The sequence below is a fragment of the Myotis yumanensis genome, unplaced genomic scaffold, assembly GCF_028538775.1.
Source record: "Myotis yumanensis isolate MYYU_CA2020_CCGP unplaced genomic scaffold, mMyoYum1.0.hap1 SCAF_1, whole genome shotgun sequence".
NCBI classification, from domain to species: Eukaryota; Metazoa; Chordata; class Mammalia; order Chiroptera; family Vespertilionidae; genus Myotis; species Myotis yumanensis.
The window spans coordinates 47148178-47173524 of NW_027223752.1; the positions used below are offsets into that span (position 1 = coordinate 47148178).

At 40.3% G+C, this 25347-nt stretch overlaps 1 protein-coding gene and 1 pseudogene across 3 annotated transcripts in view; one reads left to right on the top strand and one right to left on the bottom strand.

Moving 5' to 3' along the window:
- The first annotated feature begins 1741 nt into the window (after positions 1-1741).
- LOC139001442 (small nucleolar RNA SNORA48) lies at positions 1742-1886 on the top strand (annotated as a pseudogene).
- A 1305-nt stretch (positions 1887-3191) lies between these two features.
- The window catches only part of GNG2 (G protein subunit gamma 2), a 111096-nt gene continuing 88940 nt past the window's right edge, over positions 3192-25347 (bottom strand). For all 3 annotated transcript variants that reach the window (XM_070419712.1, XM_070419702.1, XM_070419694.1), the window contains one exon: positions 3192-6447. In XM_070419712.1, the coding sequence (XP_070275813.1) occupies positions 6319-6447 (129 nt within the window). In that variant the 3' untranslated portion in view covers positions 3192-6318. The remainder of the gene's footprint in view (positions 6448-25347) is intronic.

Genomic DNA, 25347 nt, shown 5'->3' on the forward strand with positions numbered 1-25347 from the left:
GCATGGAGGAAGGATTATAAATGTTATACTAACAGGAGGCAAGATGAATCAGAAGAGAGTTTAGAAAACAAGGTAGGATGAGCAGGGTGGGCCTCGACAGCCAGGTGTTTGAGGGCGGACCCATGTTATGGGGTGATAAGAGCACTATGAGCCAGACCCTCTGTGCTTCTGAGCGTAGTGAAACCTGAGTTTACATCAGCGGGTCTGGCCAGATGTGTTTGGCACCACTTGTTTTTGCCTTTAACCTTTGATCTCTCCTCCTCCAATAGGAGCAGTTCAATTTCCTGAGAACCACCAGTGGGCTGGTGTGGCACAGTGACCTTACTTCAATGCCTAGGTCCAGGGATAGATGGGCATGCGTCTTAGGGAGCGTTTCACAGTCACAGATACAGTCCGGGACTTTTGCCGGAGCTGTTATCTTTCTTCTTTGATTGTTACATCAGTGAGATGTCGGCCTGAGGCTGCTGACTCTATCCTGATGCTGAGAGGGAAAGAGTGTGTCTGAGAATTAAACCAGCACAGAGGAAAGCAGAGCCAAGGGCTGAGAGAGACACCTGAGGACATCACCTGAGCACCTGGATCCAGCTGAGTCTGAAGTCACACCTATTTCAGAGCTCGTCAGTCGTTAGCCAGTTTTAGTTAGTTTCCTGCCACTTGCCACCAACAGGGTCCTGATTAATGTATACAGTGGTAAGTGGGGTGGCTTAGAGTGGAGGGGATTAGAGTCAGAGAGGTCACACCAGCCGGTTGTGGCTGGAACTCAGACATGAGGCTTTGAGGGTCTCAATCAGGGGCCATGGAGGTAAAAAAAAAAAAAAAAAAAAAAGGTGAGTCAAGAGGTGAGAAGGCACTATCTATCTGTCCCTCTTTGAAAGCTATACAAGCAGTGTGTACTGATTCTTCATCATCTCTTCCTTCATGAGGCCCTTTACTTGCTCTCCCATTTGGTTTTAAGGGAAGTGAATCTGATATTCTTATCCCCATTTTATAGCATGAGGAGGTTAAAGGACATGCCTCAGGTCACAAGGGAACTGGGGTGTGACTCTGACTGTCTAGCTCTCGTTTGCTTGTGTCTGGTAGGGACTGAAGTCACGAGGCACGATCTTTCTGTCCCCTCAGAGGGAAATGCATGCCCCCCTCCGGCTTCTCTCATGGACACAGAGAAACAGGAGGCATTCTTACCGAGGAAAGGCCTGGGAGCCCGTGACCCCCTTCATTAAAAATAAACTCTGCCTGAGTCTCCTGGTTCTAAATAGAAGAAATGTAGATTTGGGGCAGAACCGAAGGGAAAGGGATTTCCCTTGGCAACTTATTTGCAATTTGTGGATTGGAGCTGACCCAGCTCCAATTCCCACGTCATTGTGAGCGCTAAAATGCGATCTAAAGCTTATTAAAGAACCAGAGCTGAAGGCCATCCTCCCACGGGGCTCAACCGAACAGGAGCAGAGAGAAACCCACCAGCTTCCTCCTCAGCATCGCATGTCCAGGAGCTGCCTACATTCTCCTCTGTGGTTACATGTTCGCTCCCAGGCGCCACTTCTCGCGCTGTAGGAGTTAGAGCAAGCATATTCAAATTGGCTGTGTCTTTCCTTGGGTGTTATGAAAAGCTACCTAGTACAGTTCACCCTTGAACAACATGGGTTTCAACTGCAAAGATCTACGTGGGTTTTTTCCCCCAATAAATATGTGCAGTATTACAGTATTTTCTGTTCCTTATGGTTTGCTTAATAACATTCCTCCCACCCCCTGGCAATGGGCGAGGAGACACCTGATTGGTGGTGTTGCTCTTATATCAGTCAGGGGCAAAGCAGATGTACAGTCCTTAGTTCATCCTAGCTTGATGCCTGTGTCAGTGGCCCGAGCTGTTTCATGCCTGAGGCACATAAAAAAAAATAACATTCCTTCCACCCCCTCCCACCCTCCCCCCGCCCCCGCTTACTTTATTGTAAGAATACAGTATATAATACATATAACATACAAAATATGTGTTAGTTGATTGTTTATGTTATTGATAAGACTTCTAGTCAACAGTAGGCTATTAGTAGTTAAGTTTTGGGGGAATGCAAAGTTATATGTAGATTTTGACTGCATGGGGTGGGGGGTGGTCAGCACGTCTAACCCCTGTATTGTTCCAGGGTCAGTCATAAATAGCTAATGGAGAACAGCACTTTCTGGTCTTTTTATATGTTTTTATTGATTTGAGAGAGAGAGGAAGGAAGAGGAAGGGAGAGGGAGGAAGAGAGGGAAACATGGATGTGAGAGAGAAACATCCATTGGCTGCCTCCTGCATGCCCCCTACTGGGAATCGAGCCCACAACCCAGGCATGTGTCCTGACTGGGGAATCAAACTGCATGGGACAATGCTCAACCAACTGAGCCACACTGGCCAGGGCTTTTTTTTTTTTTAAGAAAAATCCCCATGTGGCATACCGATAGCATGTTAGAGTAGGAATGCAGCTCATCTGTCTTTGTGGTCTAGCCCAGCGGTTCTCAACCTGTGGGTTGTGACCCCTTTGGCGGTCGAACCACTCTTTCACAGGGGTCACCTAAGACCATCCTGCATATCAGATATTTACATTACGATTCATAACAGTAGCAACATTACAGTTATGAAGTAGCAACGAAAATAATTTTATGGTTGGGTCACAACATGAGGAACTGTACTTAAAGGGCCAGAAGGTTGAGAACTACTGGTCTAGCCCAGTGGTCGGCAAACTGCGGCTCGTGAGCCACATGTGGCTCTTTGGCCCCTTCAGTGTGGCTCTTTCACAAAATACCAGCTCTCCCACAAAATACCGACTTCTGCGCATGTGCCACGAAGTTTCAATCGCACTGTACGTGTGCGCCCGCACGTGGTATTTTGTGGAAGAGCCACACTGAAGGGGCCAAAGAGCCACATGTGGCTTTCGAGCCTCGGTTTGCCAACCACAGGTCTAGCCTATCAGAGCCCTGATGCATGCCCATCCCCTTCCTCTGCGCCCATGCCCTGTACCTGAGATGTACAGGGAGAAAGGCTTGTAAAGAGCCTCATGTGTGTTTTTTGTTCCTTAGGGCACCTCTACTAACAAAACCCTAAAGAAAATCAATGAATTCTCATTTCCACATTCACTTTATGTGTCATTATCCTTCTCAAATTAACCGATGGGCGAGGTGGTTCACAGGACTTTGCAATAAAATTGACTGCATATGAATTGAGTCTGAAAATTCCATTTATTAAAACAAATAAATGGTCCATGTTGGATGAAAATGTACACATCGCATTCAGGTTTCCCTGCTTTAACATTTCTGTATTTTCCCTCTCATTGAAAGACACACTCCATGGATCTTATGTAGGCAAAGTGTGAACAATTTTTAGGCTGGGAAAACATTGATGTATATTCACAATGTAACAATTCACCATTGCCAGGAGCAGCTAGAAGCAAATATTTTTTAAAAGAGAGAGTACAAATATTCCTTAAGACAGCATGCTGATTTCTCAAAATTCTATTTGTGAATGAGTGTATGAAGAAATGGTTTAAAATTTTTCCTTGGTAAGCACTCGCTTTCAAATATTGTTAGCAAATTAGCCTCAGATCAAACTACTTATTTACAACCTCTGATTTAAATAAAATAGTATTTGGTTTAAAATGGAAAGAAATGAAACTGGAGTTAATATTGAGAATGATGCAATTTTTTTTTTTTTTTACTAAATATGAGGGTTATTGTTACTGGCTAACTAATTCTATGGCAGATTTCATTACTATCCAATACATTAGACACAGAAATTAGGACCTTTAATAATTAAACTAAGTTTCCCCTTCAGATAAAATTATGCTGGTGAAAATGATTGTTGAATTTCCAAAAGAATTAAAGCTCTTCAGAGGCATAAGTAATAAAAAAAAGCTCGCCCCCTTAATAAGTAAAACTATCAATAAGCCAAAACTCATATAAAAACTCTGGTATTATAATTCCATGCTGTGGGACGTGCCATTATGAAAAAGCCAACACGCTTTCCTTAAACTTAGATGGGCTGTGTATTTGCTGCCTTCTCTCTCCTTTCGGAACCAAGGTCACACGAAGTTTGGAACTTCCTTTACTTTGAATTCCCAGAGCTGTGCTGTGGTGCTTCCTAGAGTTTTCATTCCATTTTCATTGCTCCAAAGATCTAGATTTACAAGAAAATATCAAGAGTCCTTCTGAGAAAAATAAATGGTGTGGATTATGAAAACCATCAGGGTCTCATAAGGATGCCATCACCAGCAAAGAGTGCTTATTCACACTTGTTTTTATGTGACTACATATTCAGTTCATATTTTGATTCATATTACAAATGGATATGGTTTTCGCTGATTCCACAGTATTACTCAGCTAATGGCACAACAATGTAGTTGAATACATACTCCGCCAGGGTTTTTCTCCTCTAAATCTTCATCTGTGTCCTACTGACCATAACAAAATCCCAAAGCTTGAACAGAACAGAAGGATCTGGTTACAGAAGTGCATTCATTCCTTTCACAAATATTTCTGTTTTCTCTTTGCCCACCGCAGGTGTGAGCTTTAATTGGATGCACTTATGCTTTTACCAGCGTGCCCATAAAAAGGAACTAAGGGAAATATTTACCAAGTCTGTTTCAGAATCTGTCCTTGGCGTAGTAAGTCTTTTTATCTTCTCTTTTCCTTCCTCTCCACCCTTCTTTGTTTTTTAATGGGGGTAAGGAAAGAGAGCAGAATACAGTTAATTTGGAAATGGTCTTTTGGGATTCTGAAGCAAGCAAGAAGATGTAAGAGAGGCTCTCTTTAGTCTGGAGATGGCACAGAAAAAAAGTGATAAAGGCTTCCAGGGCCTCCCATTACCGATGGAGGCCAGAGCTGCCATGAAAAGTCATGTTCAACGCCGCCTCTTGGGACGAGAGGGCTCTAGCTGCAAGGAAGTTGTAAATCAAGACTGAGAGACTCTAACAAACAAGATGGAGAACAAAAACAAAGAAAAGATTCCTAGTGAAGAAAAAAAATAGGCGAGTGGCACCCAAAGACCATCTCAGTGGAAAAAGAAGCCAGGCCCTCACTGGTGGAGGTGGCTGCTGAGGCCACACCTGCCCCTTCTCCCAGGAGGGCAAACATCAGGGATCCTGAGAATGGGTTTTCTCTGGTGCCATGGGTTCATTTCTCCTGATACTTGAAAAAAAGAGGGGGGCAGGTTTTTCTGAAGAGCACAGAAGGAGTTCTTTTAATCTAGAATTTCTGAGATTTAGGGAAAGAAGGAATTTACTCTTACTCTATGGCAAACGCACCTCCCAACCATGTTGGATTCTTACCTCTCCTGCTTTGGGTTTTATCTGGGATGCCTTGGATCCCAGATAAAACCCAAATGCTTTGGATTCTGGAAATTGTGTTGGAGAGGCGTTTACACTGAGAGGAAAGCTAGGAGGTGTTTTGGGCATGGCTAAGGTGCTAAAGTAATCTCAATTTTCAAGATACTGAGTTTTTTTCCTTCCCAGCTTCTTTTCTCACTCATTCCTTTTCCAAACGTTAGAGAAAAACAACAAAACTTCTGAATGGATGTTAACTTCTGAACGGACATTTTCATGCAATATTACTCAAAAATTGTCACAAATATATGAAAGCACCAGTCACAACACATGATTTACTTTAACTTGCAGAATCAAAGCTATCATGTACAAATGTTAGGAATAGTGATAAGAGAACACAGACAACCGGCCTTGTTTTTGTTATCGCCATGAGGATAAACCACGGGGAATATCTCCCTATACATTCTTGGAGTTCAGTCTCACAGACAAGTCCAGCCTTACCTCTGTCCTACTCTAATGGGAGGGCTGAGAAGGAGGGTCAGGGAGAAAGAGAAAAGGAAACGGAAGGCACACAGACTAGACATCAACGCCATTAAACCGAACCTCGGTTACACCGGACAACTCAGCTGATCAAAGGGTATCTAAAGGCCATATTCATTCCAAGAAGGTCATACGTATCTTCGCTCAGTTCAGCTGTCTGTTTGATTTTTTTTTTTTTTATTTTTTAAAATATGAAGCAGAAATAGAACATTTTGGGAGGGACAGCAGGAAAGAAATGACTCGGATTTTAAATTTACACAGTCCCCTCCTCCAGGCAGTTCTGCAGACATCAGAGCTCTTAACTCAGGGTGTGGATTGGCTTTCATTGTCAAAAAGGGGACCAGTTCTTTAAACATGCATAGCCTGGAGTTTCCAGGGTGGTTCTCCTCCCTCTATTTAAATGCTGTGGACTAGAAAGGTGCCCACTTTGCTAAAAACTCTACATCAGTGTCCCAGGAGCCCCGAGGCTCGTCAGGTTCCTCATGGAGACTTAAAGGATGGCACAGAAAAACTTCTTCTCCCTGAATGGGTTCTCTGAAGCCGGAACAGGAGTCAGGAGGGGGTCTTCCTTGGCATGAGCTTCACAGTAGGCCATCAAGTCTGCAGCTGCCTTGGATACCTGGAAAGGAAGACAACAAGTGAAACTTCAGAGGAGGCATTGATGCAGGTGCAGCCAGTCAAGGCCCAGGCTTTGATGTCCAACTCCCCTCAAGAATTCAGGTTCAAATCCTAACTCCACCACTTACCAGCTCAAGTGAAAGTGAAGCAAGATACTCAACCTCCATAAGCCTCGGTTTCTCATCTGCAGAGAAGAGAGTTGGTGATCTTGACCTCACAGGATTGTAGCAAGCAGGTCCAGGACAAGGGTGCGGGGAATAAGGCACTTAGGGCACAACATTGAAGGAGATGCTCAGGGTCAAGGTCATGCAAGTCTCAACTCTGCATTTGTACAGCCCTGAGAGTGAGTTATCCAACTTATTGGCATTTGATTTTTTATAGTATTCTCTTACGATTCTTTGTACATGGTATTTGTGTGGAATCAGTTGTCTCTTCTTTCGTTTCAGATTTTACTCATTTGAGTCTTTCCTCTTATTTATTTGTCTGGCTAAAGGTTTGTCAATTTTGTTTATCTTTTCAAAAAAAAAAACAGCTCTTAGTTTCACTGATCTTTTTTCTATTGTTTTTCTGGATTCCATTTCACTTATTTCTGCTCTAATCTTTGTTTTTTCCTTCCTTTTTGCTAATTTTGTGTGTAATCTGTGTTTTTTCTTAATCCTTACTTGAGGATATGTCTTTATCAATTTTTTTTAAGAGAGAGAGAAAAATGAACCTGCAACCTAGTTATGTTCCCTGAGACTCGAACCTGCGAACTTTTGGTGTACAGGACGATGCTCCAACCAACTGAGCCACCCTGGCCAGGGCTAGGTAAAGTTAGGTTATTTTAGTTCTTTTTTCCCCTAATGTAGGCATTTATCAGTAAACTTTCCTCTTAGAACTGTTTTGCTGCATCCCATTAGTTTTGGTATGTTGTGTTTCCATTTTTTGGTTTGTTTCAAGATATTTTTTAATTTCCCTTTTTATTTCTTCTTGGTGCATTGGCTGGTTGTTAGGAGTGTGTTGTTTAATTTCCACATAGTTGTGAATTTTTCAGTTTTTCCTCCTGTTATTGATTTCTAGTTTCATACCATTACGGTTGGAAAAGATTCTTGGTATGATTTCAATCTTCTTACATTTGCTAAGACTTGGTTTTGTCACCTGTTATTGAACTTATCCTGGAAAATGTTCCCTGTGCATTTGAGAAGAATGTCCGTTCTGCTGCTGTTGGATTAAATGTTCTGTATACATTTGGTCAAATATGAAGGTCGAGTCCAACATTTGCTCTAATTTTCTGTCTGGAAGATCTATCCATAGTTAAAAGTGGGGTATTGAAGTCCCACTATTATTGTATTGGTGTCTATTTCTCCCTTGAGGTCTATTAATATTTGCTTAATATATTTAGGTGCTTCAGTATTAGGCCCATACATATTTATGATTGTTATAGCCTCTTGATGAATTGACCCCTTTATCATTATATAATGACCCTCTTTGTCTCTTGTTATAGTTTTTGGCTTAAACATCACTTTTTAATAGGCATTACATTGCTTATAAAATATTTTTATTGTGCTTCTATTTTGTGCCAGATATTGACTTAAGTTTTCTCTTTTGATCTACACAATAACCTGAGGTAGAAACTGTTATCCTCCTTTTATAAATGAAAAATTGAAGCTCAGCACATTGCATGGGTTATTCAATGTCATATAGCAAAGTGCACAGCAGAAAAAGAACTTGGACCCTTATTGTTTGCCATCCACAAACACACTACTCAACTGCAGGGCTAGTTCTAAAGGTTGATTAAAATTCTTTGCGCATCTTTATGAAATGCTACTATGACAGAATGAAAGGAAACATGCTGTTCTTGTCTTAGCTCCTCTAAATGAAAGCAAAGAACAGACTTTCAGAATCTTGATTACTTTTTCTGTGTGCCTTTTACTGTCTGAGCCATAGTCATTATTACACCAAACAGGAGCTTAGCTAGAAGCAGCAGAAACTGGACAAAATTGAAGGAGATGCTCATGGTCAAGGTCATGCAAGTAATATCTAAAACTCATTTGTTAAGAAGAGACCCAGCACCATCATTACTTGTTTGCAATTCTCACACACAAATATGTGGCAGAAATTCTCAAAATCTTGTTATGAAACAAAGTGCCATTCTGGGCAAGATTAGTAGCTTAGAATTGCTCATCTCTTTATTTGAACATTTGAATGATTTCCTTCTCAAAATATATTTTGTGTTTTATCTTGTTTCCTCAACTAGATTGCAATCTCCTGTGGGTGATAGTCCAAAACAATGTCAAAATTCTAGCAGTAATTAGAATAATGGCTAATATTTATCTGCCCTTGTTATGTGTCAGAACTGTGAGAACCACTTTACCTATAGTATCTCATTTAATCCCTACAACATATTTTTCTAAAAATTATTCTGATGAACCATATTTCAATATAATTAGTTTCATTTGTAATTTGAAAACATTAATCTGAGAAGGGGACCATATTCTCCAACAGGCAACCCAACAGGTTTAGGGCACAAAAATGTTTAAGAATTTTAACTGTGCCAGGAATAGTATTCTTCATATGCAGCTAGAAAGACATTTAAAATATATAAATTGGCTCCTATCATTCCCTATTTAAAACTTTCAATAGTTTCCAATTGTACTTTGTAGAAAACTAGAACATCATAACACAACCTGTGGGTCCCGCCTGCTTTGGGCCTACCCACTGCTCCAATTCCATGTGTGGCATTCTTCCCTCCTCGCACAGGTCTCCTCTAATTTCACACGATCTCCAAGTTCTTCTCTGCCTCAGCTCCACACATACAATTCCCTGAAACATTCTTCCCATCGCCTCAACAGGCTGGCTCTTTCTCCTCCTGCAGGGGCCAGCTGAAATATTGCCTCTTTGTAGAGTCTTTACTGAACACTTCACCCAAGAATGACTTTCCTCATTATTCTCTCTCAAAGCACCCCATTCTTTTCCTTCATAGAACATCACTTACCATAGTATATAATTATAATCATGCTTGTTTATTTTCTTTTTGATATATGTCTTTCCCTTTAAGCACGATGCTCTATGAAGGCAGGAACTGTCTGCCTTATTCACCACTGTGTAATTGGTGCCTGGCATGTAGTCGACACTCAAATAATTGCTGAAAGAGTTCTCAAACGTAATCTTATTCAACAAATGTTTCATTCAAATAATATTTACTGAGTACCTAATATGCCAGACACAGTTCTGGGGGCTTGGGATTAGGGAATGAAATTCACAAAGATTCCTGTCTTTGGGGAACTTATGCAGTATTGCAGACTTCCAATTCTGATTCTGATAGAGTCACAGAGACCAATTCAACCTTCCTGCTTAAATGTAAAGATATGACAAAATATATGAACAAATGGTTTTTAAATGTTATATAAGAGGCAGCACAAGACAGTAATCCCTGAGAGGATGAACACAAGACAAGCCCTATGATTGCCCTAGCTAACTGCCTGAAAGGGTTCCCAGGCCGCAGCACAGGTAGGCAGTACCAAAGAGAGTTCAGAAATGTCCCTGAGCTGAGGTGAAAGTAACAGGGAAGAAAGATCTGGTGTGTGTGGTGGCGATGGGGTGGTAGTGGTGGGGGTGGGGGTGGGTGGAGAGCACTCATGCTCCGGAGGCCTTCAGAGGATTCCTTTGAGTCTTTAGCTGAACGCTGATAAGCAAACATGTGGGAGAAAACTTCTGGAAGCTGTGCAAAGAATTTCAGAAGGATCAAGTGAAACAATCCCTGATGAGCACAAAGGCCCACTTAGTTTTTTGTGTCCATTGGTCAGAGTAGAAAAACCTCACAATGAATGGGAGGATGGATAGAGTCCCAAGAAGGGTATTGCTTCAGTAGTGGTGCCAAATGGGCATAGGTTAAAGGCTGCTGAGGACTCACCTATCAAAGTTTAAAAGTAAGCCTTGACTAGATCAAAATGTTTCCAAGTAACGTAACTGCACCCCAGAACAAAATTAAAATATTTAAGGGAACAGAATATTTAAAGGAATATAAAAAACGTCAGCATGCCACAAGAGAAAACTCACAATGTCTAGGGAAAAAAGAAAAAAGATCAGGCATGAAATAAGTAGAAGAAAAATCTCTCCCATAATGAGGAGAAAATTTAATGCAAAGAAAAAAATCCAGAATTGATGTTGTAGTTAAGAATAATGTTAAAATAGTTATTGTAAACAGTGTCCACGTAATAAAAAAGATAGAAGAAAGAAAACATGGTAAAAGGGACATGGAAGATACTAAAAAGACACAAATCAAATCTCTGGAGATGAAAAATACACTACATGAAATTAGCAATAGATCAGATACTGCACAAGAAAAGATTAGTAAACTTGAAGGCGACCAAAGGAACTCTCCAAAATGAAGCAGAGCAAAAACAGATTGAAAAGAAAGAAACAGCACACACTGAGCAAGGAGACAACATCAAGGGACCCCAAAATACGTGTAGTTGAAGTCTCTGAAGGAGAGAAGACACATGGTGGGTAGAGAGGAGGAAAGAAATATTTGGAGATATAATGGTGGTAAATTTTCCAAATTTCAAATTTGATGAAATCTGCAAACCCATAGTCTCAAGTAACTCAACAACCCCTAAATGAAGAACCATGAATCAAACTACTCCTAAGCACAGCATAATCAAATTGCTTACACAGTACCTGAGTGGGAAAATGAAGAGAACAGAAAATAAAACATGATAAATTGCTATAGATAATGTTAGAAGGTACTAAGTTTTATAAGAAAATGAAAAGTGAAGTAGGGTAAAAGGGATTGAGAGTGTATTTGGGGATGATGGTGAGGAGCAGGTTACTTAATTGAGAAGGTAATCCGTTGAGAAGGTAATCAATCTTTAGGTAAAAACATACAGAATGAAAGTTACAGTAAGAAATGGGGAGCCACTGACATATTGTATAGGAGCACTCTGAATGCTGTGTTGAGAACAGGGCTCTATGGAAGTCAAGGGTAGAAGCGGAGATGACCCTGGATGCTATTGCTGATCCAAGTGAGAGGTTGGTGACAGTGGTTCAGAATACTGTAATAGCAGCAGAGGTGGTAAGAAGTTGTATAATTCTGAATTAACAGCATTTCAATGTAGAATCACCAGGATTTCTTGAGGGATTAGAGGTACAGTGTAAATCTAAAAGAAAAATGAAGAATAATTTTCAGTGTTCAGACTGAGCAAATGAAAAGATGAAGTTGGCATTGTTTCCATTGTTTAAGGCTGCAGGGAGAGGTTTTTGTAGGGAAGATCAGTTTTGGATAGGTTGACATGGAAATATCTATCAATCAGTGAGATATACAATGTTACAGTTTGTGAGAGAGCAAGACTAGAGCTATAAATTTTGGAATTGAGGCCATATAGAAGATACATAAAGCCTTGGGAATGACCAAGATAATTAAGAGAGTAAATTTAGATAAAAAAGAGAAAGACAAGGACCAAGCCCTGGAACACTTCAATGGAAGAAGCTGAGGAGCCGAAGGGGAATCCGCAAAGGAAATTTAGGAGAGCCTGTGAGAGTAGAGAGTACTGAGAGCCATGTGAAGAAAGTGCTTCAAAGAATAAAGAGACGTTGACCATATCAAATGCTGCCAACAGGTCAAGTGAGATAAAAACTGAGAATTGACCATTAGATTTAGAAATCTGGAGTCATTGGCGATATTGATGAGAGAAACTTCAGTACAATGATGGGAGGAAAGTCCTCACTGAAATGGGTTAGGAGCAAATGGGGTTTCCTCCTCCTTCTTCCTAAAAAACTCAATGCAATCTGAAAGGCATTGGGTGGACCAAGCGAGGTAGGTTTCCACACTAGGTCAGGGGCCAGGGTAGATGTCAGAGCTCCAGCAGGGCGAGGAGAGCATATGTGCAGGGGGGCATCCGGGGAGGAGCATAGGAGCCTGAGTGGGAGTAGAGGTTGTGGAGCGGGAGAATGGTTCCCTGCAGGGGAGTTGACCAAATAAGTGTCGGTAGTTACAAATACGGAAAGCAGAAAGCTGGAACTAATCCTGTGATGTAGGACAGGACCTGGTGTTAGTGTGAAGTCATGGTTACATATACACATATATAGAGTAAAATAAATAAATATAGATACAAAATTGTGCGTGTGTGTGTGTGTGTGTGTGTATTCTCCAGCTCTGTCCACTAAGATGAAGTAGGAGCAACAATACTTCAGCGATGAGCACACCTGACATCCACAACATGATTTCTAAAGGCCATTCTCAAAGGACCTTGTGCTCTTTGGAGAAACGGATGACTTTAGGGCTGGGGCAGGGAAATAACCAGAGGATCCTAGGACATCCTTTTGTGACAAAAATTAAGGAAGCACTCCAAGAATGATGGGGGCATGTCAAAAGGACACAGAAGCGAGCTTTCAACATCAAAATAAATGATGATAGTAGGTTATAGACCACTGAATAAAAGAGGAAACCATGATCCCTATCAATATAATGAAATACAATTTTAAAAATTAGAATGTCTGATGAGGAACAGGATAGTAATAGTCTCAAATTCCCTCTCCCAAACTCCAAATATTTATTAATATAAATGGAAAAGAATAACTTTACATGAAGAAACCTGGAAAACACCACCTTAATCAAGTAATCAAAGTTAACATTACTAATAAGTGACAATTTGAAATCATACTCCACTGACAGAATTTAATGAGACAAATGTCCCATCAATTCTGATATACGAATGCCACAGTTTTGTTACCAAAATTTAATTATAAAGAAATATCAGACAAACCCAAATTGAGTTACAATCTACAAAATAAATGGCCTGTAATCTTCAAAAGGGTCAAGGTCACAAAGTCAAGGACATCTAACAACTAGATGTAACACATGACTCTGAACTGGGTCCTTTTGCTAAAAGGGACATTGCTGGGGTGATTTGTAACACTTACATGGGGTCTGAATTTTAGAAGGTAGTAATGTATCAATGTTAATTTCCTAATTCTGATTTTATTATTGCACTTTGATTATAGAAGGACATTCTTACCTGTAGAAAATACACACTAAAGTATTTAGAGGGATAGGGCATCTGTTGGCAACTTATTCTCAAATGGTTTAGGGGGGAAAATTCTTTCCACTATATTTGAAACTCTCCTGTAACTTTGATATTATTTCCAGAGTAAAAATAATTTTTTAAAAGAAAGGGAAAGGAGAATTTAGAGACAGCGAATACAGACAACTTTTTCAGGAAGTCATGCTATACAGCAGAACAGACAAATGAGGCAGTTGCTGGGAGAGAAAGTGGGAGATTCCAGGAAAAAAAATGTACATTTTATTTAAGAGGGAGAATTAACATCATGTTTGTCTGCTGTTGGGAATGATGAAATGAGAGCCAAAATTATTCAGGATGGGCAGGTGGTAGGGTGAACTGTTGGAGCATGTCCTTGATTAAGGAGATGAAATTTACGGGCAAGTGAGGGAATTTACTTCTGCCAACAACAGCAAGGATCTCCCCAGACCGACAACTGCTAAAACCCTGCTATCCAGCAGCCTCACCAAACCAGATTGGGGCTAAGAACCAGGAGGAAGTGAAGGGGGACTCTTAGATAGTCCCAATAAAGGCCACCAGACTGTGTTGTTAGGCTCTAAAGAAAAAAAAAAAAAGGAAAAAGAAAGGAACCTACTCCAGGCAGACACCCTGACAGCTCTGAGAAGAAGCAGTTGTACGTACGCATAAAAATCAGACCCAAGAACGTACTGGTATGCCAGGATATAGCTCTGTCTTCATTACACCCTAAAATGGATGCAGGTTTTTTTCTTCTTTTAAGGTGCCTCAAATGATGTAATTCCACCCCAGTCTATCTTTTGAGACACATCTTCAAATTGCTGTTGCAGTCTCCACAAATTCAAGAAGATTGAGATCATAAAAAGCATCTTCTCAGACCACGATGGCATAATGTTAGAAATAAACTACAATAAAAACAACCCAAAATACTCAAACACTTGGAAGCTGAATAGCATGTTATTAAATATTGATTGGGTTACCGATGACATCAAAGAAGAAATTAAAAACATCCTGGACACTAATGACAATGAAAACACAACAATCCAAAACCTCTGGGACACAATGAAAGCAGTCCTGAGAGGGAAGTTTATAGCTCTACAGGCCTATCTCAAAAAACAAGAAAAAATGGTAGTTAATCATCTAACTCTACAACTCAAAGAATTAGAAAGAGAGCAACAAGAAAACCCCAGAGTGAGCAGAAGGAAGGAGATAATAAAGATTAGAGCAGAAATCAATGACATAGAGACCAAAAAAACAATACAGAAAATCAATGAAACCAAGAGCTGGTTCTTTGAAAGGATAAACAAGATTGACAAACCCCTCGCCAGGCTCACCAAGAAGCAAAGAGAAAGGTCCCAAATAAACCAAATCAGAAATGATAGAGGCGAAATAACAACAGACCCCACAGAAATACAAATGATTGTTAAACAATACTACGGGCAACTCTACTCCAACAAACTAGACAACCTGGAGGAAATGGACAAATTCCTAGAAAAATACAACATTCCAAAACTCAATCAGGAAGAATCTAAAAACCTCAATAGGCCAATAACTATGGAAGAAATTGAAGCAGTCATCAGAAAGCTTCCAGCAAACAAAAGCCCAGGGCCAGACGGCTTCACAGGGGAGTTCTACCAAACATTCAAGGAAGAACTAAAACCTACCCTCCTCAGACTACTACAAAAAATTCAAGAGGAAGGAACACTTCCAAGCTCATTCTATGAAGCCAGCATCACCCTAATACCAAAACCAGGTAAAGACATCACAATGAAAGAGAATTACAGGCCAATATCCCTCATGAACATAGATGCCAAAATCCTCAACAAAATCTTAGCAAATCGGATCCAGCAGTACATCAGAAGGATCATACACCATGACCAAGTAGGATTTATCCCAGAGATGCAAGGATGGTACAACATCCGTAAATCAATAAATGTGATACATCACATAAACAAATTGAAAGAAAAAAACCACATGGTCATATCAATTGATGCAGAAAAAGCATTCGACAAAATCCAACACCCATTTTTGATAAAAACTCTCAGAAAGGTGGGAATAGAAGGATCATACCTCAACATAATAAAAGCCATATATGACAGGCCCACAGCCAACATCATACTCAATGGTCAAAAACTAACACCATTTCCCCTAAGAACAGGAACAAGACAGGGATGCCCACTCTCACCACTCCTGTTCAACATAGTACTGGAAGTATTAGCCATTGCAATTAGGCAAGAAGAAGAAATAAAAGGCATCCAAATTGGAAAAGAGGAAGTAAAACTGTCCTTATTTGCAGATGACATGATATTATACATACAAAACCCTAGAGACTCCATCAAAAAGCTACTAGACTTAATACATGAATTTGGCAATGTAGCAGGATACAAAATTAACCCCAAGAAATCTGAGGCATTTCTATACACCAATAGTGAACTTTCAGAAAGAGAGATTAGAAAAACAATCCCATTTACCATCGCACCAAAAAAATTAAGATACCTAGGAATAAACTTAACTAAAGAGGTTAAAGACCTCTACTCAGAAAACTACAGGACGTTGAAAAAAGAGATAGAGGAAGACATAAACAGATGGAAGAACATACCATGTTCTTGGATTGGTAGAATCAACATCATTAAAATGTCCATACTACCCAAAGCAATCTATACATTCAACGCACTTCCCATTAAAATACCAATGGCCTTCTTCAAAGATCTAGAACGAACTCTCCAAAAATTCATCTGGAATAAAAAAAGACCCCGAATAGCTGCAGCGATCCTGAGAAAGAACAAAGTAGTTGGGATCTCAATGCCAGATATCAAACTGTATTACAAAGCCACTGTTCTCAAAACTGCCTGGTACTGGCACAAGAACAGACATATAGACCAGTGGAATAGAATAGAGAGTCCGGAAATTAGCCCGAACCAATATGCTCAATTAATTTTTGACAAAGGAGGCATGAACATACAATGGAGCCAAGATAGTCTCTTCAATAAATGGTGTTGGGAAAATTGGACAGATATATGCAAGAAAATGAAACTAGACCACCAACTTACACCATACACAAGAATAAACTCAAAATGGATAAAGGACTTAAATGTACGACAGGAAACCATAAAAATTCTAGAAGAATACAAAGGCAACAAAATCTCAGACTTATGCCAAAACAATTTCTTCACTGATACAGCTCCTAGGGCAGTTGAAACTAAAGAGAAACTGAACAAATGGGACTACATCAAAATAAAAAGCTTCTGCACAGCAAAAGAAACCATCAACAAAACAACAAGAAAACCCACCTCTTGGGAAAACATATTTGCCAACGTCATATCTGATAAGGGCTTAATCTCCAAAATTTATAGGGAACTCATACAACTTAACAAAAAGAAGATAAACAATCCAATCAAAAAATGGGCAAAGGATCTAAATAGACACCTTTCAAAAGAGGACATTCAGAAAGCCAAGAGACATATGAAAACATGCTCAAAGTCACTAATCATCCGAGAGATGCAAATCAAAACAACAATGAGGTACCATCTCACACCTGTCAGAATGGCCATCATCAACAAATCAACAAACGACAAGTGCTGGAGAGGATGTGGAGAAAAAGGAACACTTGTGCACTGCTGGTGGGAATGCAGACTGGTGCAGCCACTATGGAAGGCAGTATGGAGGTTCCTCAAAAAATTGGAAATGGAACTCCCATTTGACCCTGTGATCCCACTACTAGGAATATATCCCAAGAAACCAGAAACACCTATCAGAAAGGATATATGTAACCAGATGTTCATAGCAGCACAATTCACCATAGCTAAGATCTGGAAACAGCCTAAGTGCCCATCAGTAGATGAATGGATTAGAAAACTGTGGTACATCTACACGATGGAATACTATGCTGCTGTTAAAAAGAAGGAACTCCTACCATTTGCAACATCATGGATGGAACTGGAGAGCATTATGCTAAGTGAAACAAGCCAGTCAATGAAGGAAAAATACCACATGATCTCACTCATTCATGGATAATAAAGACCATTACAAACTTTTGAACAATAATAGATACAGAGGCAGAGCTGCCTCAAACTGATTGTCAAACTGCAGTGGGAAGGCCAGAGAGAGTTGGGGGGCAGGAGGGAGGGGAGTAAGAGATCAACCGAAGGACTTGTATGCATGCATATAAGCATAACTAATGGACATAAGACACTGGGGGGTAAGGGAGGGTAGGGGTTTGTCAAGGGCGGGGGGGAAAAAGGACACTTATGTAATACCCTTTGTAATACTTTAAGCGAAAAATTAAAAAAAAAAAAATTGCTGTTGCAAAATGCTTGCAAGCTATCGTCATGCAATAGCTCCTTCTTGAGTTGCTGGCAGTAATGGAGCCATGCAGGTTGACAACTTTAATTTGTTGCTTAAAAGAAGCTCAAAGATTTCACTGAGATGGAGGCTTGAAAATGGGACGTTATACTGAACACTGAACATTGTCACAGGCCTGGCAATATAGGTTTAAGGCAAAAGAAACCGCAGAACTTCTGGGAAGAGATGACGGAATTTTCAAAGTAGGAGAAATGAGTGGTCTGACTCCAACGTGATATTAAATTAATGGTACGTATCAATAGGATATTTTTTAAAAGGAAATAGAATAATTAATTTTTGAAACAACAGTCATCAAGAGAAAGTACCTTATATTTAATTTACTCTATTTAATAAAAGAAGAAAGACATTCAAAGTTACCCTCCAAAATAGTTATATTTCTTTTTTCAAGAAGGGAGAAGCCATCTGGCCTGAACACTAGGCTATTCAGAAAAATTTATTTCCCAGAGATTTCAAATTATCAAAGCTTTACAGTACTATTTCTCTAGCTCCAGGCACAATGCATAGCTAAGCACGTACTTGGTGCTTAACAAGTACCTATTAAAAATTTAAAAATTATATAAACTCTCATAAAAATTGAGCTTTCTGTTCAATTATTAATGTATACTTGATTGCATTTTTAAATTTTTGCTTCATTTTCAGCAAATCAAATGAACTAGGACTGGCCAGCTTTGAGCACAGCCCTTTCTTCTGTAAGTCTTTGATAAACTATGCCAATTTTATCATCCCTGAAAATACTCACAATTGGCCTACAAGGAGGCTTGCGTCTCATTCTGTCTAACAAACTGAATGCAAGCATGTTGAGGAAAGAAATGTTAAACCTTTCAATTCAGTACTGGAAAAGTACTTAAAAAGTCCCAAACCTGGGATGTATGTCCCCTGTCTAGTACCAAGTATGATGACTAACTGGTCCATTTCTCAGTACAGCTTTCTGTGAAGTTCAATTCCAAACTGTCATGAGCCAATCACCAGAAAGATGATTTCATCATTAGAAGTGTTCATATTTGCTTAAATAAGTTACACATATTTGCCAGTTAGGAAAATCAGTCTGTTCGTTTTATGTTGAACTGTTTTAAAAAGAAGACATACTATTAAATACTGGCTACTTATAATCATACGCATGACATAATACCCTTTATTTATCTGTGAAATGGTCAATTCTGTCCTTCCTTTTTATAGTTCATTACATTTTCTCCTATTGCCACAGTTTTATTTGGCAATTACCTTAATTTTCAGAATTTCCAAACCACAGATATAATTGGAAATGTCACGTAGAATATAGTTCCTAGTGTTTTGTCATATGACACTCTTCGTACAGGAAGTTAACACTGTCCACCGAGAAAGTGTTTCCTGGATGCCTGGAGACCTCATCACCATGAAGGCAGCAAAGAAATAAACAACATGGTCTTTGGCTTTGAGGATTATATGGTTTAGTTGGAAAAATTTATCTGATGAGGGTAAATTAACTAGAATATTGATTAGTAAGTATGGTCAGCATAGAGATAAAGATTCACGGACAAGTAAGGATTTGAGGGACCCTACTAGAGCCAGTTAGGTCTATTGGGATCACTTGGGAGAAATGAGGAATCAGTTTGACATTTTTATGTGGGGTTGATTTATGGAGCATCCAGTTAGTAAAGAATCAACCACTTCACCTACTCTCCTGGCCTTGGCTTTCTTTTGCTCTCACATCTACGTTATCTTTCATGATATAACATTTTTTTCCAGTTTACAATGATTCTCTCCCCTCCTTGACTATCCATCCCCTGCCCATCCAGATGGATGGGTTAATTCCTAGGAGCCATGTCTGTGCAATGTGGTTCAACTCTAAGGGCAGTTGACTGTAGCTGCAGATGGCTCATTCTTGCTAGAACGGAGATGCCACTCCAAGGATATGGAATTGAGACTAAAAGGGGTTGAATCCATCTCTCTCTTTCTTCATGGAGCTGGAACTGTGACATGGGATCCTGGGAGCCAGGGGACGTCATCTTGCGTCTGCCACATGGAATAGCTAGCCTCAGAAAAGGAAGAGAGAAGCGGAGTCATGTCGCAGAGCAGCCACAGTTCCCGACGGCCTTGCAATCCTCACGTCCACTGCTGACCCAGCTACATGTCTGCTCTTAGATCCTGAGATGCTCTCTGCCTTTTACAATCAATCCCTTCTTTCGGCTTAAGCTAGCTTGGGTTAGGTTCCTATTATTAGAAACCCAAAGACTCCGAACACAGTGATGAATAAATAGATGTACTAAGTCCTGCTGTCCTTTACTTTTATGCTTGCTCTCAGCTCGCTCTCTCAGGACAGGGTTTCTTTCACTTGCCTTAGGGTGAGTATACTGCTGTTTCACATATCCGAGTGGCATGGTCTCCACAACACCCCCTCTGCCCCTTCCCCCACACCCCTGCCCAGCTTCCTTTGATTTTAATTTTTGTTCCTGAATGAAATGTTAACAAAGAAACACAGAAAGGCTGGGAGTATAATTATATATGCCGGCAGCTTATGAATAGATAATGGGTTCCTTAGCCCACATCTCCCAGGATCTGTGATGTAAAGAGATAGGAAACAAGAAGGTTTAAAAATGAATATGCTATTGAGATCCTTTTATGGTAGGGCTACTCTATGCAGCCACATGAGATAAGGCCACTTCCTGCTTAAGGGACCCTCAGCAGCTCCAGGGCCAGCTGTGCCCCTTACCCCCTGTTCTTTGTGGCCTCAGCCCCAGTAGGCTCTGACTGATGTATGTAAAGCCCCTGCTGCCAGAAATGATGACTCGAACAGGTCACTCCTCGGAATAGAAAATCACAACGTGGGCTCTTCAGAGAGAAGCCCCTTCCTGCTGACAGTATCTGCACAGAGAGCAGGTGGAGAAGCCTGAATGTTTAGAAGCCCTGAAGGGACCCCTAAGGCAGATAAGCAAACCCTAAGCCAGCTAGCTGACAACTGTCAACACAGCCGCAGTTTGATCCAACAGCTAAATTAAAAATAATCTGACACGTCACCACAGCATACTGGCCTGGCTCTGATGTGCAGAGCAAAGGCTGAGACACAGGCTGCTGCAGCATTTCCAGCAATTTAATAATGACGTCACGAGGGATTTGTAGATTTGAATGAGAAGATCACCCAGAAAGGCAGCTCCTTGGTGCTCAGTTGATTAGGCTGATGCTTTGTCTCTCTTTTAACAGAAATTTATTTGGTCCCTTTAGAAGTAGCATATAGAGGGCGTCAGGTGTGCTGTTGGCTTCTTTCTTATTTTTTTAAAAAATATATTTTATTGATTTTTTTACAGAGAGGAAGGGAGAGGAATAGAGAGTTAGAAACATCGATGAGAGAGAAACATCAATCAGCTACCTTCTGCACACTCCCCACTGGGGATGTGCCTGCAACCAAGGTACATGCCCTTGACCAGAATCGAACCTGGGACCCTTGAGTCCGCAGGCTGACGCTCTCTCCACTGAGCCAAACCGGTTAGGGCCTGTTGGCTTCTTTCTGATGATACTTGGTGATTATGCTCCTTGGCTATCTTACTGGCACTACTGATAGGTCTTGCTCATACTTTGTGTAACCCTTCACTAGACAAGGAGATCCTTGAGGGCAAGAATCATGTCTTCATCTGTATCCATCTCTCTATCTCTAGTACCTAACAAGGCCTGGCAGTTTAGAATACTCTTAGGAAAATATTTATTAGACTAGAGGCCCGATGCATGAAGATTTGTGCAAGAATGGGCCTTCCTTCCCTTGGCTGCTGGCACCGCCTTCGCTCGGGCCAGAGCTGCCTTTCTGCCTTTCCACGCTGCCCAGAGGCCCGGAGCAGCTGGGGTGATGCAGAACGCCTGTGTTGTTGCCATGGCGAAGAAGCAAGCGTCCCGCCCCAGCCCCCGCTGCTTGGTGCCTGTGTATGCAAATTAACCTGCCATCTTTGTTGGATTAATTTGTATACTCACTCCTGATTAGCTGGTGGGCATTGCAAAGGTACAGTTGATTTGCATCTTTCTCTTTTATTAGTGTAGATAAATGAACAAGTGAAGAAACGCAAAAGTACAACTTTGGGAGGAGGGTTTTAGGAAGTTTCTTGAAGGATATATGATTGGTCTGAGTCTTCAAGGAACTGTAAATTCACTGGAGTTAGTAAAACAGAAAGGTAGAGAGGAGGAGATTGAATGTTCCAGGCATTTGAAATTCCCACCAAGGGAATGAAGTGGTTCAGTATAACATATGGGCAAAAGGAAGGGGATGAAGCTGAAAGATGGGTACGGTCCAGAAGAATCTTGCATACTCTGCCAAAGAATTTGAATTTTATAATGTGATACATCACATAAACAAAGTGAAGGATAAAAATAATAAGATCACACCAATAGATGCATAAAAAACACTGACATAAACCAACATCTATTGGTAAAAGCTCTCAGCAAAGGGAGGATGGGGGCACATACCTCAACATAACAAAGGCCATACTGGTATATGACAAACCCACAGCTAAGATCATACTCAATAGTGAAAAGCTAAAAGCAGCTGATCAATGGTTCTTTCTCTTTTTCTTTAAGATCAGGAATAAGATAAGAATGCCCACTTTTACTACTTTTATTCAACATAGGCATGGAAGTCCTGACTACAGCAATCAGACAAGATAAAGAAATAAAAAGCATCTGCATTGGAAAGGAAGAAATAAAACTGTCATTATCTGCAGATGACATAATATTATATTTGGAGAGAACCCTAAAGATTCCACCCCAAAACTACTAGAACTAATAACTGAATTCAGTAAAGTAGCAAGATGTAAAATTAATATTCAGAAATTGATTGTATTTTATACACTAATAAAAACCAATCAGAAAGAAAAAGAAAACAATCCCATTTACAATTTCATCAAAAGAATAAAATACCTAGGACTAAATTTAACTAAGGAGGTAAAAGACTTGTACTTGGAAAGACATTGAAAACGGTGAAAGGGATTAAGAAGCACAAATTGAAAGTCACAAAAACAGTCATTGGGATGTAAAGCATAGCATAGGGAATATAGTCAATAGCAGGGGTCCTCAAACTTTTTGAAGAGGGGGCCAGTTCACTGTCCCTCAGACCGTTGGAGGGCCGGACTACAGTTTAAAAAAAAAAACTATGTACAAAGTCCTATGCACACTGCACATATCTTATTTTGAAATAAAAAAACAAAATGGGAACAAATACAATATTTGTATTTGCATGTGGCCCTCGGGCCGTAGTTTAAGGACCCCTGGCCAATAGTATTGTAATAACTATGTATGGTGCTAGATGGGTACTAGAATTACGGGGGTGATCACATCCTAAGGTATGCAAATGTCTAATCACTATGTTGAACACCTGAAACTAAAATAATTTTGTATGGCAACTGTAATTGATAAATAAGTTTTAAAAACAGAGCTTGAATTTTATTTTTCAGGTGATGGCAATCACAAAAAGATTTTCAGTAGGAGGGGAATATAATGAGATTTCTTATAGAAATTTTTCTTTGGCAACAACATGGAGGGTAATTGAGATGAGATTTCAGAGATCAACTTAGAACAGCGGTTCTCAACCTTGGCTGCACAGTAGAATCACCTGGGAATCTTTTTAAAATCCTGATTTCTGGGCCTCATCCTCCGGAAATTCTGTTTCTTTCTTACTAATGTTGTGGCCCCACCCCATAACAAAGAAACAGAATTTCCGGAGGATGAGGCCCAGAAATCAGGATTTTAAAAAGATCCCCAGGTGATTCTAATGTGCAGCCAAAGTTGAGAACCACTGGCTTAGAAGAAACCCTTGCAGTTAATAGTTCAGGTGGGAATTTTAAAGGTCTGACCTTTGACTGAAAAGGCCTATATCTGTCTTCTTCCTCCCACTGTCAGCTTTTCATCACCAGCAACACTCTCAGAACCTCCTTCAGGAGCCAGGCCTGGGGATGCTGAGTAGTAAGAGAAAATGCCAACCACAATAGTTCTTCACCAACACTTTCATCTTAGTTGGGCCACCCCAAAAGACAAAGTGGACTTTTCCAGGAGGTCTATGAGCAGAAACTGACCCCCAACCCACACATACAAAAAGAACTGCAAAATTCCCTTTTTTAAAAAAATGATTTTTTAAATATTTTTATTGATTTCAGAGAGGAAGGGAGAGGAAGAGAGAGCTGGAAACATCAATGATGAGAGAGAATCACTGATTACCTCCACTGGGGATTGAACCCTCAACCCAGACATGTGCCCTTGACTGGAATCAAACCTGGGGTCCACAGGCTGACCCTCTACCCACTGAGCCAAACCGGCTAGGGCTGCAAAATTCCTTTCGATGCCACAATCCTTGGGCACCTCACTTCTCTCAGCAACTAATGTGCCCACCCACCACATTGTACTTTTTCAGCAAGGGAGTATACAAGAAGAGGCAAAGGGAAAAGAGGAGAAGAGGAAGGTGGTAGAGGAGCGAGGCAGATGGTGAAGGCCCTTTATTTATCTCATTTGTGAATAAAGAAGAATGAAAGCTGTTACAAGAAGAGTAGAAGCTGTTTACATCTTGTGGCCCATTAGCAGGGCTCAGATTTTACAAGGAGATTTAGGATAGATGGAAAAGCTCATTCAAGGGGAAAACTAGCTCTCCCTCCACTCTCTGGTACAAATCTGATGGGAGTTAAAAGGAGCTAATCCCTTTCCCTAGGACCCAGGTCCTCAGCCTCAGCTACACAATGATATTAACTATTAACTAATAACTAAAAAAATATGCTCATGCCTGAATCATACCCCAAGAGATTCTAATTGAATTGGTCTAGAATGCGGTCTTGGAACTGGTCCGTTTATAGAATTCCCTGGGTGATGTGAATGTACAGGTGAGCTGAGAACCATTGCTCTAGACCAGGGGTGGGCAAACTTTTTGACTCGAGGGCCCCAATGGGTTCTTAAACTGGACCGGAGGGCCAGAACAAAAGCATGGATGGAGTGTTTGTGTGAACTATTATAAATTCAAAGTCAACATCATTACATAAAAGGGTACGGTCTTTTTTTTTTTTTTTTTTTTAGTTTTATTCATTTCAAATGGGCTGGATCCGGCCTGCAGGCTGTAGTTTGCCCATGGCTGCTCTAGACCCAGGGGCCACCAAGTTTTCTGTAAAAGGCCAGAGAGTAAACATATTATGCTTTGTGGGCCACATGGTCTTTGTTGCAACTACTCTACTCTGTTGTTCTAGTGTGAAAGTAGCCATAGACAATATGTCAATGAATGGACCCAGCTGTGTTCTTAAAAAACTTTATTTATAATAATAGGCAGTAGGGTGAATCTGGCTCAGGAGCCATAATTGATTGCTCCTTATTTTAGAAACACACTCCAAAGGAAGTAAGTCAGAAATAGAGAAAATAGAAAAAAAATATGCTAGTTTATAAAAAAGGCATTTGGAAGAATGCCTAGTTTTATTTTAGTACAATAAGATACGTTTCTGAGGTCCATTTCATAAAATGCTTGGGTCTTCCGAGGAAATGAAGTTTTGGTAGTTGACAAAAATTCACTTTACCAACCCTGCAGTAGCTATTTGTTAATA